The sequence below is a fragment of the Chiroxiphia lanceolata genome, chromosome 22, assembly GCF_009829145.1.
Source record: "Chiroxiphia lanceolata isolate bChiLan1 chromosome 22, bChiLan1.pri, whole genome shotgun sequence".
Taxonomy (NCBI): Eukaryota; Metazoa; Chordata; class Aves; order Passeriformes; family Pipridae; genus Chiroxiphia; species Chiroxiphia lanceolata.
The window spans coordinates 918,010-933,699 of record NC_045658.1 but is presented as its reverse complement, the minus strand read 5'-3'; the positions used below and the strand labels follow the sequence as shown (position 1 = coordinate 933,699).

General features: G+C 60.1%; 2 protein-coding genes across 3 annotated transcripts in view; both read right to left on the bottom strand.

Moving 5' to 3' along the window:
• Positions 1 to 409: 409 nt before the first annotated feature.
• CPLANE2 (ciliogenesis and planar polarity effector 2) lies at positions 410 to 5,738 on the bottom strand. Of its 2 annotated transcripts, XM_032709067.1 has the most exons (6): positions 5,266 to 5,738; positions 4,696 to 5,222; positions 4,430 to 4,609; positions 2,140 to 2,264; positions 1,940 to 2,070; positions 410 to 717 (listed from the first exon to the last, which is right to left on the bottom strand). In XM_032709067.1, the coding sequence occupies exons 2-6, from the start codon at positions 4,832 to 4,834 to the stop codon at positions 495 to 497; spliced, it is 798 nt and encodes a 265-aa protein (XP_032564958.1). In that variant the 5' UTR covers positions 4,835 to 5,222; positions 5,266 to 5,738; the 3' UTR covers positions 410 to 494. The 2 variants fall into 2 exon arrangements, with proteins under 2 accessions (XP_032564958.1, XP_032564957.1); XM_032709066.1 differs by having other exon boundaries at positions 4,696 to 5,737.
• Positions 5,739 to 7,275: 1,537 nt separating this feature from the next.
• Positions 7,276 to 15,690, bottom strand: part of FBXO42 (F-box protein 42) — a 46,404-nt gene continuing 37,989 nt past the window's right edge. The window contains exons 5-10 of the mRNA XM_032709161.1: positions 13,043 to 13,196; positions 11,999 to 12,109; positions 11,686 to 11,782; positions 10,784 to 10,840; positions 10,147 to 10,263; positions 7,276 to 9,704 (exon numbers count right to left, since the gene is read on the bottom strand). Coding sequence (XP_032565052.1) covers positions 8,649 to 9,704; positions 10,147 to 10,263; positions 10,784 to 10,840; positions 11,686 to 11,782; positions 11,999 to 12,109; positions 13,043 to 13,196 — 1,592 coding nt within the window. The 3' untranslated portion in view covers positions 7,276 to 8,648. The remainder of the gene's footprint in view (positions 9,705 to 10,146; positions 10,264 to 10,783; positions 10,841 to 11,685; positions 11,783 to 11,998; positions 12,110 to 13,042; positions 13,197 to 15,690) is intronic.

Below are 15,690 nucleotides of genomic sequence, written 5' to 3'. Positions count from 1 at the left end.
CCCAAATTCTCAGCATCCCACTTACCCCAAGGCACCTCAAATCTCCCAGGACCCCCATCCCAGAACCCCAAATGCTTCAGCACTTCAGATTCTCCTGAACCCACATCACTGTGATCCCACTGCACCCCAAATCCCCCCAAATCCCCCAGCACCCTGATCTTCATCAACCCCCAGCACCCCAAATCCTCCAGCATCTGCAGCCCCCCAAATCCTGCAGGACCCACATCCCCATGATCCCACTGCACCCCAACCCCCCCCAAATCCCCCCCACCCCCATCTCCATAACGCACAGCACCCTAAATCCCCAGCATCCCAAATCCCCCGCACTCCCATCCCAGCACCCCAAATGCCCCCGCACCCCAAATCCCCTGAATTTCAGGAACATTTAGGAAGTTTAGGCACCCCGGGATATTTTTCATAGAAAACACAGATTTTAGTCCAAAAGCACTTTTCCCCCTCCCGCCTCCCCCCGGAGCCGCCCCCTGACAGGGGGTTCAGCTGGGGGGGGTCCCCTCCTCCCCCCGGGTCACCCCGGCGGCGACCTGGTCCCTTTTCCAGAGCTGCTCCGCCAGGGAATCGAGGATCGGGGCCGCCCGGGCCAGCCCGGCCCGCGCCGCCCCCGGGGCCGCCCCCGCGCGCAGCACCCGCAGCCCCCGCGCGGCCTCGAGAGCCCGCACGTCCCGCTCGGTGACGGCCGCGTGCGGGGACAGGTCGGACCTGGGCACACGGGGGGTCAAGGGAAACGGCAGCACCCCAAAACCTCCCCAACCCCCCCCCCAAAATCCCCCTAACTCCCCCCCCAAACCCCGCGGGAGCTGCGGATCCATCGGAGCAACGAGCTGGGAACGGGCTCTGCAGGGGGGAGACGGGATGGGGCGAACCTGCCCTGGGGGGGACACGGGGTCACGGGTGACACCAACACCCCACAAATCCTCCCAAAACTCCCTAAAAGTCAGGGGGAGCTGGGAATCCATCAGTGCAGTGAGCTGTGAATGGGCTCTGCCTCAGGGGGGACTGAGTGGGGAAAAAATCTGGGGGTGCAAACCTGCCCTGGGGGGGACACGGGGTCACGGGTGACACCAACACCCCAAAAATCCTCCCAAAACTCCCTAAAAATCAGTGGATGCCATGAACCCATGGAGTTCATTCATGTAATGAAGTGTTGCCTGTTCTCAGCCTGCCCAGGGAGAGAATGAGGTGAAATGTTGGGGTGCAGATGGGGACACGGGGCCAAGGGTGACACCAACACCCAAAATATCCCCCCAGATCCCCTGAAAATCAGTGGGAGTTGCCAATCCATCAGTGTAACGAAGTGTTGCCTGTTCTCAGCCTGCTGAGATTCCAAGTGGGGTGAAATCTGGGGGTGCAAATCCACTCCGGGGGGGACACCCATGGCCAGGGAAGACCCCAACACCCCAAAAACCCACCCGTAGGGGGGCAAAGCCCCCTAAAAATCAGCCGGAGCTGTGACCCCCTGGGTGTAATGAAGTGTTGCACATTCTCAGCCCGCTGAGATGCCAAGGAGTGAGAGGTCTGGGGGTGCCTGTGGGGGGTGACACAGGGCCAGGGGAGACCTCAACACCCCAAAGACCCCCCTCCCAAGCCCCCTAAAAACCAGTGGGATTTGTGACCCCATCAAACCCATCAGTGTAACAAAGTGTTGCCCGTTCTCAGCCTGCCGAGATTCCAAGTGGGGTGAAATCTGGGGGTGCAAACCTGCCCTGGGGGGGGTGGGGGGGTGACACAGAGTCAGGGGAGACCCCAACACCCCAAAGACCCCCCAAGAAGCCTCCTAAAAAACAGTGGGATTTGTGACCCCATCAGTGTAACGAGGTGCCGCCCGTTCTCAGCCACACGAGATCCCACTCGGGAGGACTCTGGGGGTGCAAACCCCCTTTGTGGGGCGCTGCCCCCCCCAGGGGACCCCCCAGAAGGATACTTGGTGCCCACGACCACGGTGACGAGCCCGTGCCCCGCGAGGCGGCTCAGCTGCGCCGGCAGCTCCTCGAAGGACGCGCGGTCGGTGAAGGAGAACAGCACCAGGACGGCGTCCAGCTCCTCCCGACAGGCCTGGGGGGGGGACAAACAACGTCAGAGGGGGTCCCGGGGGGGTCCCCCCGCCCCAAAAAAGGGACTCACGGGCAGCAGGTGCTCGAACTTCCTCAGGGCTCCGTCCCCGCAGTCCCAGAAGTGCAGCTGGAAGAGGACGGGCCGGGCGCTGCCCTGGGGCTGGGCCGGCCAGAACACCGTGGTGGCCTCGATCCCTGGGGACACACGCGGGGCTGGGACCCCGGGGGGGGCACACGGGCACCGACACCCCCCGAAACCTCCCAAAACCCCTGAGAAATTACCCAAAACCCCCTAAAAATCCCCCCAACCCCCCTAAGAAATCACCCTCAAACCCCCTAAAAAATCACCCTCAAACCCCCGAAAAATCACCCCCAAACTCCCTAAAAAATCACCCAAAACCCCCTAAAAAATCACCCAAAACCCCCTAAAAATCACCCCCAAAGCTCCTTAAAGTATCACCCCGAAGCCCCTAAAAAATCACTCCCCAAAACCTCCTAAAAAATCACCCCAAACCCCCTAAAAATCATCCCCCAAACCCTCCTAAAAACTCCCACAAACCCCCCTAAGAAATCACCCCCAAACCCCCTAAAAAATTACCCCAAACCCCTAAAAATCACCCCAAAAGCCCCTAAAACTCAGTGGGAGTTGCCAATCCATCAGTGTAACAAAGTGTTGCCCGTTCTCGGCCTGCCCAGGTATGGACTGGGGTGAAATCCAGGGTGCAAATGGGGACACAGGGCCAAGGGTGACGACACCAACACCCCCAAAAATCCCCCTCCAAACCCCCGAATACCCCACAGGGGCTGGGAATTCATCAGTGCAATGAAGTGTGAACGGGCTCTGCCCAGCCAGGGATTGAATGGGGGGGTGCAAACCTGCCCTGGGGGGGACACGGGGTCAGGAGTGACATCAACACCCCAAAAAATGCCCCCAAATCCCCTAAAAATGAGCAGCGTCTGTGAACCCATCAGTGTAACAAAGTGTTGCCCGTTCTCAGCCTGCCCAGGGATGGAGTGGGGTGAAGTCTGGGGTTGCAAACCCACTGATGGTGGTCAAGGGAGACACCAACAATCCCAAAAATCCCCCCAGAACCCCCTTAAAAACAGTGGGAGTTGCCAATCCATTGGTGTGATGAAGTGTTGCCCGGTCTCAGCCCCCTGAGACACCCAGTGGGGGGAAATCTGGGGGTGCAAACTTGCCTGGGGGGGGTGACACGGGGCCAGGGGAGACCCCAACCATGGGATCTGTGCCCATGGAGGCCCTGTATCATCCCATGGGGTCCCTGAACCCCCCGAGGGTCCCTGCATCCCTCCTATGGGGTCTGTGCCCTCCCCACAGATTCCCTGCATCCCCTTTGGGATCCCTGAACCCTCTGTGGGGTCCCAGAACCCTCCACAGGGTCCCAGAACTCCCCCACAGGGTCCATGAACCCCCTCTATGGGATCTCTGCACCCCTCCTGTGGGGTCTGTGCCCTCCCCATCCCTGTATCCTCCCATGGGGTCTCTGAACCCCCCCAGAGGGACCCTGAGCCCTCTCTTTGTGGGGTCCCTGAACCCCTTCTGGGGTCCCACCATCAGGGGTCCCTAAATACCCCCATGGGGTCCCGGAACCCCCTCCAAATGGTCCGTGACATTTCTGTAGGGTCCCAGAACCCTCTTTGGAGTCCTACCACCCTCCATGGGGTCCCAGAACCCCATCAGCCCCCCAAAGGGCTCCTGATATCTCTGTAGGGTCCCAGAACCTGCTGTGGGATCCCACCATCAGGGGCCCATGAACCCCTTCAGAGGGCCCCTGACAACCCTATGGGATCCCAAAACCCCCTGTGGGGTCCCTGAACCCCCACATGGGGTCCCAGAATCCTCTATGGGGTCCCACCATCAGGGGTCCATGAACCCCCCTCCCACCCCTGGGATCCCTGACACCCCTGTGGGGTCCCAAACCCCCTGTGGGGTCCCACCATCGGGGGGCCCTGTGCGCCCCTATAGGGTCCCTGTTCACCCCTATGGGATCCCTGAACCCCCTATGGGGTCCCAGAACCCTCTATGGGGTCCCAGAACCCTCTATGGGGTCCATGAACATCCCCCCCCAGGATCCCTGACACCTCTGCGGGATCCCAAACCCCCTGTGGGGTCCCAGCTCCCCTCCAAAGGGTCCCTGAACCACCTGTGGGGTCCCACCATCAGGGGTCCCACCACCCTCCCAAGGGTCCCTGACACCCCTGTGAGATCCCAGAACCCTCTATGGGGTCCCACCATCAGGGGACCATGAACATCCCCCTCCCAGGATCCCTGAACGCCCTGTGGGATCCCAACCCCCCTGTGGGGTTCCCCCTCCACCCCAATGGCTCCCGGGCCGTACCGAGGGTCTCGTGGTGCGCGGGGGTCGCGGCGGTCCCGGGGCCCCGGGGGGTCCGGGGGGTCCCGGCCAGCGCTGCCACCAGGGCGGTTTTCCCGACGCCGCTTCTTCCCACCAGGAACAGTTTGTAGGGCAGGGTGGGCACGGCCAGGGGGGGCGGCAGCGCCGGCCGCTCCAGCAGCCCTGGGGAGGGGGACGCGGTTTTGGGGGGTTTTGGGGGTTTTTGGGGGGTTTTGGAGGGCTGAGCCCGGGCGGGGCGGGGGTCTCACCGAACACCCGCCGCCGGTTCCGCTGCAGCAGCGACTCCAGGTAGGGGCGGCCGGGGGGCGACAGGAGCCAGCCCCGCTCCAGCGGGGAATCCCGCGGATCCTGGGAATCCCGCGGATCCTGGGAATCCCGCTCTGCCATGGGACCCCCCGCGCCTGCGGGACACGGAGGGGACCCCCCGTCCCCCAGGGGGGTCACTGCACCCCGCGGCTCTGGGGGGCTGGGGGTCCCCTCTGACCCCCCCGAGGGCTCTGGGTCAGCCCAGGGGGGGCCCTAAAAATTCTCTCGGGGTCCCTAAAACCACCTGTGGGGGCCCTGAACCCCCCATGGGGCCCCTAAAATTCCCTTGGGGTCCCTAAACCCCCCATGGGGTCCCTAAATTCCCCTCTGGGATCCCGCCATCCTCCCATGGGGTCCCTAAACTCCCTATGGGGTCTCTGCACCCCCCTCTGAGGTCTCTGTATCCTGCCATGAGGTCCCTAAAAATTCTCTTGGGGTCCCTAAAACCCCCCACAGGGTCCCTAAAACCCTCCATAGGGTCCCTAAACCTCCTAAGCGGTCCCTAAAACCACCCAGGGGGTCCCTAAATTCCCTTCTGGGATCCCACCGTCCTCCCATGGGGTCCCTAAAATCCCTGTGGGGTCCCTAAAACCGCCCCGTGGGGTCCCTGCACTCCCCTCTGAGGTCTCTGCATCCTGCCACGGGGTCCCTAAAAATTCTCTTGGGGTCCCTAAACCCCCCCCTGGAGTCCCTAAAACCACCTCTGGGGTCCCTAAAACCACCTCTGGGGTCCCTAAACCCGCCATGGGGTCCCAGCATCCTCCCATGGGGTACCTAAAAGTTCCTTTGGGGTCTCTAAACCCGACCACGGGATCACAAAAGCCCCCTCTGGGTCTCCAAACCCCCCTCGGGGGTCCCATCACCCTCCCAGGGGGTCCCCGCCCCCCCCCGGGGTCTGTGCCCTCCCAACGGGCTCCGTCCCCCTCCCCAACATTTAAAAGGGGGTGATCGCAGCCCTCCTCTCCCTCCCCGCGCTCTGTGCCCCCCGAGCCCCCCCAATTCGTGCCCCCACCCCCCCAATTTCCCGGCGCGGCCCCTTTAAGACGCGGCCCCTCCGCTCACCGTCGCTTCCGCGTGACGTCACACATGGGGCGTGGCTAGAGCGAGACCGCCCCCCCCCCGTAACCGCGCATGCGCCGAGGATGGCCCGGGGCGGCACGTGGAGAGATCCTGGCCCTGCTTCGGGATTCCCCGTTCCCAACACTGGCAGGTTTTGGGATCTCCTTCCCCAAACTCCCGCCCAACAGGCTTTGGGGTCTCTCAAATCTCAGCCCCCCCCCCCCCCCGGCTTTGGGATCCCCAGTTCCCAGCCCTGACAGGTTTTTGAGTCCCCAGTTCCCAGATCCAGCAGACTTTGGGGTTCTATCCCCAATTTCCAGTCTCAACAGGCTCTGAGGTCCCTAATTCCCAACACTGGCAGACTTTGAGGTTCACATCCCCAAATCCCAGCCCTGACAGGCTTTAGGATCCCCAGCTCCCAAATTCCAGCCCCAACAGATTTTTGGATCCCCATCTCTAATTCCCAGCCTCAACAGGCTTTGGGGTCCTCCTCCCTAATTACTGACTCTGGAATGCTGTGGGGTCTAAAATTCCTCACACTGGCAGGGGTTGGGATCTGCAGTTTCCAGCAGGTTTTAGGGTCCCCATCCCCAATTCCCAGCCCTGGCAGGCTTTGGGCCCCCGAGTTTCCAGTTCTCCCAGGAATTGTGGTCCCCTTCCCCAATTCCCACCTCTAACAGGGCTGAGGGGGCCCCCAGTTCCCAACTCTGGCAGGCTTTGGGGCTCCCATCCTGTTTCCATGCCCAACAAGCCTTGGGGGCCCCAATTCCCACCTCCAGCAGGCTTTGGGGTCCCCAGTTTCCAACCCCAGTGGGCTTTGGGGTCCCCATTCCCAATTTCCATCCCTGACAAGCTTTGGGATCTCTGGTTCCCAGCACTGCCCCCTTTTCCTGAACCCCCAACCCTGTTGCCTCCCTCCCCCCCATTGCTCCTGGGACACATATTCCCCCTTTTTTCACCCCAAAAGACCCCACATTCTCCCTTTTTCACCCCCAAACTTTCGGGAATGGCAGCAGGGAATTCCCCTCCGTGTCATTCCCTCCCCAAAATCACCGACCATCCATTTCTTTTCCTTTTTTTTTTTTTATTTGTTAAACCGCTAAAAATTCCTCGGGATTGGGGGGGAGGGACCCCCACGAACCCCCCAAAAATGTACAGAAGGTTTTAAATATCACCGAAATCGCTTCCCGTTCCTGCAGTCGGGAATGACGGCGGGGGGACACCTGAGTCGCGGGGGGGGCACCTCGCTCACAGCACCAGCGGCTCCCGGGGGATCCAGGGATCAAAGTTTGGGAGGAATTCCTCGTTAAGGGCACAGAACATGCGTTTCCATGGCGGGGGTGGAGCAGGGACGGCCCCGGCTTGGTGGGATTTTCGGGATGTAAACGTTGGGAAAACACCCCTCCAGGGGTGCTCCACGTAGGGAGAAGGAATCAACGCTCCATCCATCCCTTTCTTTTTTGGGATGGATGACCAAAAACATGCAAAGGGGGGTGGGAATCGCTGCCGAAGCCCCGACCGCCTTCCCAGAGGGAATATTTCACAGCTCACCCTTGGTGCTCCTGAGGTTTCTGGTTTTTTTGGGATGGGGACAATTTTGCTTTTCGCTTGGGACAAATCATTTTGGGATGGACGGGAGAGGTCGGGTTGGACCAGGGGTTTATTTACAGAGGTGGCAACAAGGTGAAGCAAATCCCTCCCCATCCCCACACGGCTGGGATGGGATTTAAGGCTCTGACCGGCAAAAAGCTCAGTGGGAATGGAGGGAAACAAAAATCCCGGGAAGGAGGGACCACGTCATGGCGCTGCCGGCTTGGGGAGGGCTCCCTGTTTTCGGGGTCCTGGAGGTTGTTGACCAAAACCTGGCAGAATCCACCTGTTCTTCCCACCCCCTGGAGGGGAAAGGGAAGGAGGGGGGTTGTCCCAGAAGGACGCACAGGTTCAATCCCTTGGGATTTGAATGGAATCCTTGTGGAAGGAGGCACGTGCAAAGATGAGGTGAAGTTGCTGCAGAGGCTGCTCACGCCCTCAAATTCACCAATATCCATCCTTTTCCCTGGAAAACCCACCCTGTCCCCAGGCTCCAAGGGGCTGGTTTGGCCTTGAACAGCTTTGGGATGTCAAGTGAAATGAATCCTTGAAGTCCAGGGGGGAACTGGCAGCCAAACGTCTCCATTTTGGGGAGATAAGTGGATTTTTAGGTGATCAGATGGATCGGGGCCGATCCTGAAGCCTGATCCAGCACGGCAGGGAGAGGAGGGATGGGAACAATCAATATATTTGGCATTCTGACACAAAATCCTGTCCTTTCCTCCTTGTTTTGGCCCTGCCCAAGGACAGGGGCGAGAGCGGCAGGTGAGGCAAAAAAAAAGGCATCATGTTTGTGTCGAGCAGGATTTCCCAGTGCTGGGCATTCCCAGGGGGATATTGCTGCTGTTCTCCTAACGGAGCCAGGCATGGAATTCACCCGGCTCCTTCCTCCTGCCTGCCAGAGTTTGGGTTGTTCCTACAAAACCAGGCTCACTCAAACCCCACGAGGCTCCCGAGGAGCTCTGCAGGGGTTTTGGAGGGACGAAGCCTCCCAAGCCCTCGGAAAATCAACCTCGTGGGGGTCCCGGATGGCAGAATTCCCATCCACCCCGAATCCCTGGGGTCCTTCCACCGCCGGCTTCACTGGGGTCTGACTGGGCAGCGCTGGAGGCTTTGCTCGGACTTTTATTGGTTTCCTGCTCCCTAATTCACAGTTTGGTCGCTGTGTGACAGGACGGGGGCTGGGAAGGACCGGGAAGAGCCGCGGGAAGGGGGAGGACGGGGGTGGCGGCGGGCTGGGGCCGCATTATCTCTTTGCTCGCACAAAGTACAAGGCATTTGTTTTGGGGTAGTATTTGACGTTCTGTTTCCTGTCCATGAGGCCGCCGAAGATGATGAGCTCACCCCTGCCCTGCACCACCGTGTGCAGGCTGGTCTCGGGGGGTCCCACCACGGAGCTGCTGTTGAACACTTTCCACTTGACCCTGCCCCGCTCCTTGGTGTCCTTAATGTCCAGCACGTACATCTGCATGGGCTTGCAGTTCATGCTCTGGTACAGGGGCTTGCCCACGTTCAGGGACTGGGGCGGGTGGTGGCCGAGGCGCCGGGCGATGGGCGGCAGGGAGTGCCCGTCCCCCTGGGCCGCGCCCGCCCGTGCCGGCTCCGCACCGGGGGAGCCCGGGGACGACGCCGGGGGGGGACTGAGCGCCGAGGAGGCCGAGGCGGCTTTGGAGGCCAAGGCCTTGACGGCCTCCAGGCTGCGGCGGAGCGCGCCGGGGGACACGGGCAGGGAGCCGGGGGACAGGGGCAGGGAGCCGGGCCCGGGCGGGGGGCTGTGCAGGCCGTTAGTGTGCTCGGGGGGGATCCGCGCGCCCGCCGTCCTGCCCTCGGCGCCGTCCAGGGGCTTGTACTCCCAGCCCGGCTCGGCGGCGCCCAGGCGCAGCTCCCCGTGCTCCGGCAGCGAGCCCCGGCGCGGCCCCGGCCCCACGCGCGGGTCGAGGCCCTCGGCGGCCGAGGGGGTGCCGGGGGACAGCGCCTGCCCCGGGCTGTCCGGGGGGGCTCCGGGGGACGCGCCGTCCCCGTTGAGCACGGGGGAGCCGTCCCCCCTGGCCGGGGACAGGCTGCCCTCGCGGGAGCCCGCCGGCGTGTGCCGCTGCGCCCGCGGGCGCAGGGTGCCCCAGCGGCCGTTCACGCAGGGAGCCTCGTCCGTGCTCCTCACCGGGGACTGCGAGCGGTATTCCCGCGACTCCGGCACCAGGGCGGGCGGCGTGGCGCTGATGGGCGACGGGCGCGAGTTGAGGCTGGGGCTGAGCGGGGCCCTCCCGCTGGGGGCTTGGCTGAACACCACCACACACTGCCCCACCTGCCGAGAGAGGAGACGGGTCACTGACACCGCGAGGAGCCTCCGCACCGCGAAACCAGGGGCTGGGGAGCGGGCTGGGCAAGGAGCACGGGGCGGGATTTAGGAGCCCAGCTTCAGATTTTGGAGCCTGTGTCGGGATTTAGGAGCCCAGGTTCAGATTCTGGAGTCTGGGTTGGGATTTAGGAACCCGGGTTGGGACTCAGGAGCCTGGGCTGAGATTCAGGAGCCCAGTGTGATATTAAAGAGTTCAGGTTGGTATTTAGGAGCCCGGGTTGGGATTTAGGAGCCTGGGTTCAGATTTAGGAGCCCACTTTGCTGCTGAGATCATGCCCCCGGATGATGGTGGGTGGGATCAGTGCTTTGTTCCCGTGGCCAGGGAATGTGCCTCAAGGGCAGCAGGAGGAGGGGCTGTGTGGGGGCAGGGACCCCGCCGTGCCCGTACCCTGCAGGCAGGATGGCACCACAGCTCTGGGGCTCCGTGGTCCTCGTTCTCCACCTTGAGCGGCTGCCATGTCCAGGGGTTGGCCTGCATGTGCAGCAGCCACGCGTCCTTGAAGAGCTGCGAGGGAAGAGGGCATGATTAGGAGCCTGGGGCGAGACTCAGGAGCCCAGGCTGAGAATTAGGAGCCCAGGCTGGGATTTAGGATCCCACGTTGGGATTTAGGAGCCCAGGCTGGGATATAGGAGCCCCCTTTGCTGCTGATATCATCCATCCCACCAGGATGCTGGTGGGAGGATTTGTTCCTGTGGATAGAGGGAATGGTGACCCAAATTAGGAGCTGACTGCCTGGGAGTGACCACACCTCACCACGGCCACGAATAAATCCCTTCATTTCCATCTCCTATGCCAGTCCAAAGTCAGGGCTCATCCTTCCAAGGCTCAGTGAGCTGCTCAGAGAGCGCCTCGGGTTTTTTTTCCTTAATTAAAGCAGCTCTAGCAACACCTAAACAGCTTCTCTGGAAAATCTCCCACGTGGGCGCCTGGATTTGAGGGATAAGATGCCCCTTGGGCCCCCCCTGCCCCCAAATGCATCCCCCAGGGCTCCTGGTGCCGTGTCCCTGCTCCCCCAGCTACTCACAGCGTTGGGGCCCCCGCAGCCCCCCAGGATGAGGATGGTTTCGTTGTCCAGGACGATCTGCAGGGCAAAGAGCAGGGTCAGGGCTCCTGCCAGGCCTCCCAGGGCACACAGAGCAGGTTCTCAGCTGCATAGGTGCTGCTGGATCCTGCCTGCCCTGGGCTGGGCTCTGGAGTGGGGATGGAGAACCGGTTCTGCCGGGCCTGGGGCAGAGCAGGACAGAGGGTTCATCCCACGGCCTTGGCCCAAACCAGCTCCTCTCACCTGGGAGAGAAATCTCCCTTCCCAAATCTGAGCCAAGGCACAGGGGCCTCAACACCCCTCTCCAAAGGAGTGGGAAGGTGGGAGGATTGTTTGGGAGGCAGGTGCTGGCAGCAGCGTCTGTGAGTGCTGCTGGTGGGCGAGATATTCCCTCGGGCTCTTTTCCCAATGGATGAGGCACGTTGGAGCACAGCCTGTCTCTGCTGGGTGCCCTGGTGGGATGAGCCACACTGGGAATCACTGGGAAAGCAGGGATGGAGACACCTGCACCAAGCCAGGTGATACCCATGAGCTCCTGCCCCGGGCAGCAGTCAAACAGGCGCTGCCAGCCCGTGCTCGGAGCAGGAACAGTCCAGAGCCACTGGATCCCGGGATCGGGAGAGCGGAGCAGCCACGAGGGCCCCGAGCCAAACCACCCTGTGCTAACTCTGCCCTGATCTGAGCTGCCCCAGGGCACAAGCCTGGGGTGAGAGCAGCAATTTGTGCCCTACAAATGTGCAGCAGAGCTCTGAGTCACGCCCGGAGATCAGGAACAGGGAGGGAAAGGGAGGGCCCGGCAGGCAGGGGATCCCCGGATAACTCGGGAATGAGCCGGGCAGAGCTGCCTGGCAGCGGGAAGGGAAGCTGAGCCCGGTCTCTCTCACCTGGGACTGGCCCCCCCGTGGGTGAGGGCTGGGCCCCGAGATGCTGGGCTTGGACCAGGCCCACTGCTCCAGATCCAGCACCCACACGTCGTTGCTCCTGCGGGGACGAGACAAAGGGATGAGGCACAGCCGGGGCCTGGGAGCTCTGCCCAGGGCACGAGCTCAGGGCACACGGGGTTTTTGGCAGGCTGGAGCCTCGGGATTTGCCATAGGAGGTGTGCTAAGGCAGCAGTGAAATCCTGGGGAGAATTCCTTCTGAAACACCAGGAGCTATCCCGGGACATCCCAACACCCGCGGCTCATCCCAACTCACATCTGCCGAGATCCAAGAGATCCCCCAAAAACAATCATCTTGTCCTCGATGACACAGGAGGAATGTCCTGCCATGGGAGGGGGGCCGTGCGTGGTCATGATGCAATTCCACCTGGGAAAGAGGCAGGAAGACGTTCACCGTTGGGAGGGAAAGGAAAACACTGGATGAACAGCAAACAAAAAATCCCAGGGGCCGGCAAAGAACATGTTCCAGAGGAAAACCACGGGGAAAACCTCCGAGTGTCCAAATAATAACGAAACTAATTAGAAATCCAACCTGCTAAACATTTTCAAGGCATGAGCCAGTCCCGTGGCCAAGGTGGGAATATCCCCCCTTCCAATTAAGTTTGCCCCGAATTCTTTCCAGGGAGTTTAATTACAGAGTTGTAACAACCAAAGTGCCCTGGATAATTGATACTTGGGAGGATGGAAAGTTCTCAGTGGGAGAGGAGCAGGAATGATCCTTTTGATACAGCCTCTGTTGCTTTCTCACACACAGGATCAGTGGCAAAGCTGGGTCTAAAATCAGCTAAATGGTGTTGAAAGGGAACAGGAAAATTCCTGCCAGCTCCATGGGCACTGGATGCTCCATCCAGGAGCTATAGAGGCAGGGATTTATAAAATGATGGAGAAACCTGCTTTCTCCTGGCTCCCTGAGGGAGCTGAGTTTTGGATCAAGACTAAAACCAAGACCTCCAGCAGTTAAAGCTTATCTCAGAACCGCCTCCCTGCTCACAGCCAGTGTGATTAAACACTGAAACATTCAACTGGGAAACCTGGATGGGGATGCTCAGGGAGCCTGGAATATTTTAGGTACAAATCAAAAGCCCTGTGGCAGCAACCAGCACCCAGGAGGTGCTGGGGAGTGTCCTGTCCTTGGCTCCACTGCTGGGTTGTGGCTTTGCTTTTGCTTCAGAAAGAGCTTTAGAGACACCCCTGGGACACCAGGACACCATGGGACACCTGGGACACCACGCCCAGTTTCCCAGGGGTTCCCCCAGCTGCATTCCAGGCACATTGCTCTGGGATCAAAGCCTGCCCTTACCAGTTTTTGGAGGGTGAGTAGGTGTGGATCTCATCGAAGAACCTCTCGGGCTGGTGCAGGGGGTACGGGCTGGGCCGTGTCCACCCCCCAAAAAGCACCAGCAGGTCCTTGTAGACCACCAGGGTGGCCCCAGCCTTGGGGGAGGGGTAGGAACCTGGCAGGGGTGGAGAAGGGCAGGGTTAGGAAAGCCATGTCTGAACAGCAGCCCCCGACTCCGCGGCGTTTCCTCCCAGAGCGTCGCAACACGGAGACTCCACCTCACAGAAAAATGAAAATAAAGGGGGGAAAAAAGAGGCAAAATTAGAGCTGGGAGCCTGGGAAGAAAACTCCTGCCAATTTGTGTCAGCGTAATTAGTAGGAGACTGAAAGAACATCTCAAAACATCTGTCCACTCACTGGCATGGAACTTGCTGGTTTTCCACCGTATCCCTTCAAATTATTGCTTTAGCACTGAATAAAAGCAATAATTACCTCAAATACCTACTGACTGCTCTCCCCGAGGAAGGAGGGGGAAGGAATAGCAATTCCAAGGCATTGTGGCAGATATCTGGGAGCTCACGAGGGCAGCACACACTGAACCCCGTTTCTGCAGGATTAATCCCTGAACTTTGGGTGAAAATGGAGGCACTGCCTTGGACAAGGGATGGAGTGATAGGACAAGGGAATGGCTTCCCACTGCCAGAGGGAAGGGATAGATGGGAGATTGGGAAGGAATCCTTCCCTGGGAGGGTGGGGAGGCCCTGGCACAGGTTGCCCAGAGAAGCTGTGGCTGCCCCATCCCTGGAAGTGTCCAAGGCCAGGTTGGATGGGGCTTGGAGCAACCTGGGTTGGTGGAAGGTGTCCCTGCCCATGGCAGGGGGTGGGATGGGCTGGGCTTTAAGGTCCCTTCCAACCCAAAAGCATCCTGGGGTTCTGTGATTCCAGGGAAGGTGTCCCTGCCCACAGCAGGTGGTTGGAATGAGATGGTGTTTAAGGTCCTCCCAACCCAAACCATCTGGCATTTTATGATCCCAAACCTCTCGGAGCAGGAGCAGCTTCAGTGCCAGGACCCTTGGCAAGGGCAGCGACAGAAGAATCAGATCCCTTTGAATTTAAGTAGGAAATCAGTCCCAATCCACTGCAAAAACCCAACCCCTGCCTGTCCCAGGAGCCAGAGGTGCTGTGTCACTCCCTGGATGTGCAGGAGCTGTTGAATTGCTTCCCAGGAAAAGGCAAAGCCTCCCCAGCTCGGGTGGACTCAGAGCATCCTCCTTCCCGCATTGGTCATCAGCACCAGGCACATTCCTCCACCTCCATAGTCACTCTTTCCAAATATTCCTGAACACATCATCCCAAATCCATGGCAGGGTGCCCAGCTCTGGGAACGGGGCGGCTCCAGGGCACGTGGCCACGGTGCCACCGTGCCCTCTCCCGAAAAGGCCAACGGACCCTCTGTCCCCTGCCATGTCCCCACGGGACTCAGGGGCACATTTTTAGCAGGGAATGCCACAGAACAGACTATTTTTAAAAGAAACCAGAGCAGCTATTTTGGGATGTTACAGTGGAGGGAAGAATTCCATGGGTTCCAGGTGGTGGGTGGGAAGAGCCTGGCAAAAAACAACCCCTGGCCTGACACAGCGAGATGGCCACAGTGTCCCTGAACCCTTCCTGAGGGACAAAGCACTCTGCTGCTCTCAGGGACATGGATATAAGGGAAAAAACGGGAATAAAGCTGTGCAGGAGACAATTCCTGTGCTGGGTCACAAAGAGAGTGTGGCCAGAGCTGTGCCAAGGTCTCTGTGAGGACCAGAGTGCCACAGAGGGTCACATTTGCTTACTCTTCGTTCCCAAATCCCAGTTTTCCTGGCTTGCTGTGTGTGCAATTCACCCATACCAGAGGGTTTCCAGCCTGAATATTTCCCTGGAAGTGCACAAAGTCGTTCTCCCAAGCTTGGCATCGCGAATGGAACAGCCAGAAATGTTCCACTCGCCGTGGGGAAACCAGGTGATTCTCTCGGGGATGCCACGAGGAGCTGGGCTTAAAATGGGTGATTTTGAAACAAAAAGAGGCAGTTGGAGTAATTCCAGGATGGAGAAACACTGGCACATCACTCAGAAAGGTCTGGATGGTGCAGTGACCTGAGAGTCCACCCCGGCTGAGCAGGGACCGGCTCCTGGTGAGTCAGGCCTGCACACAGCCCAGGCAGGGCCGGCCCCGGTTTTTCAGGAAGCTTGCTGTTCTGGGCCATTGTCCGGATGTAAATGAGCCGAGTTTCGGTTCTGCAGTGCAAGAAAAGGCAGAATTTTACAAGTCAAAGAAGCGTTGGCCTCTCAAAGCCTCTTCCAGCCTCTCAAAGCCTCTTCCAGCCGAGCAACCTGGATACCCAAGGATACCTCTGGATGCTCCCTGCAAATGAGGTGCACCAGGAGCATCTCCAGGGATCGGCACTGGAGCAAAAACCGTGAAAATTGCAGAATTCACAGTGTTTATCCCTAAGCAGGGGAGAGCTGCTGCAAGGTCCTTGGGAAGGGCAGGACTCCCGAGGGAGCTGGAGCGAGGCCGGAAGGCGCTGGAAGCTTTGTGAGCTCAGGCCTCAGGTATGTGGAGAACAGGGCACGGGGACATCAAAGGGGCCCCACTGGGACATCAAAGGGGCCCCAGCAGGACC

Bases quoted from the DNA above. Each gene is read 5' to 3' on its own strand.
- CPLANE2 (XM_032709067.1), bottom strand. From the start codon at position 4,834: ATGGCAGAGCGGGATTCCCAGGATCCGCGGGATTCCCAGGATCCGCGG. The intron at 2,265-4,429 runs GTACGGCCCGGG...GTGTGTCCCCAG, and splicing joins CGCGCACCACGAGACCCTCG to GGATCGAGGCCACCACGGTG. The intron at 2,071-2,139 runs GTGAGTCCCTTT...TCCCCCCCCCAG, and splicing joins AGTTCGAGCACCTGCTGCCC to GCCTGTCGGGAGGAGCTGGA.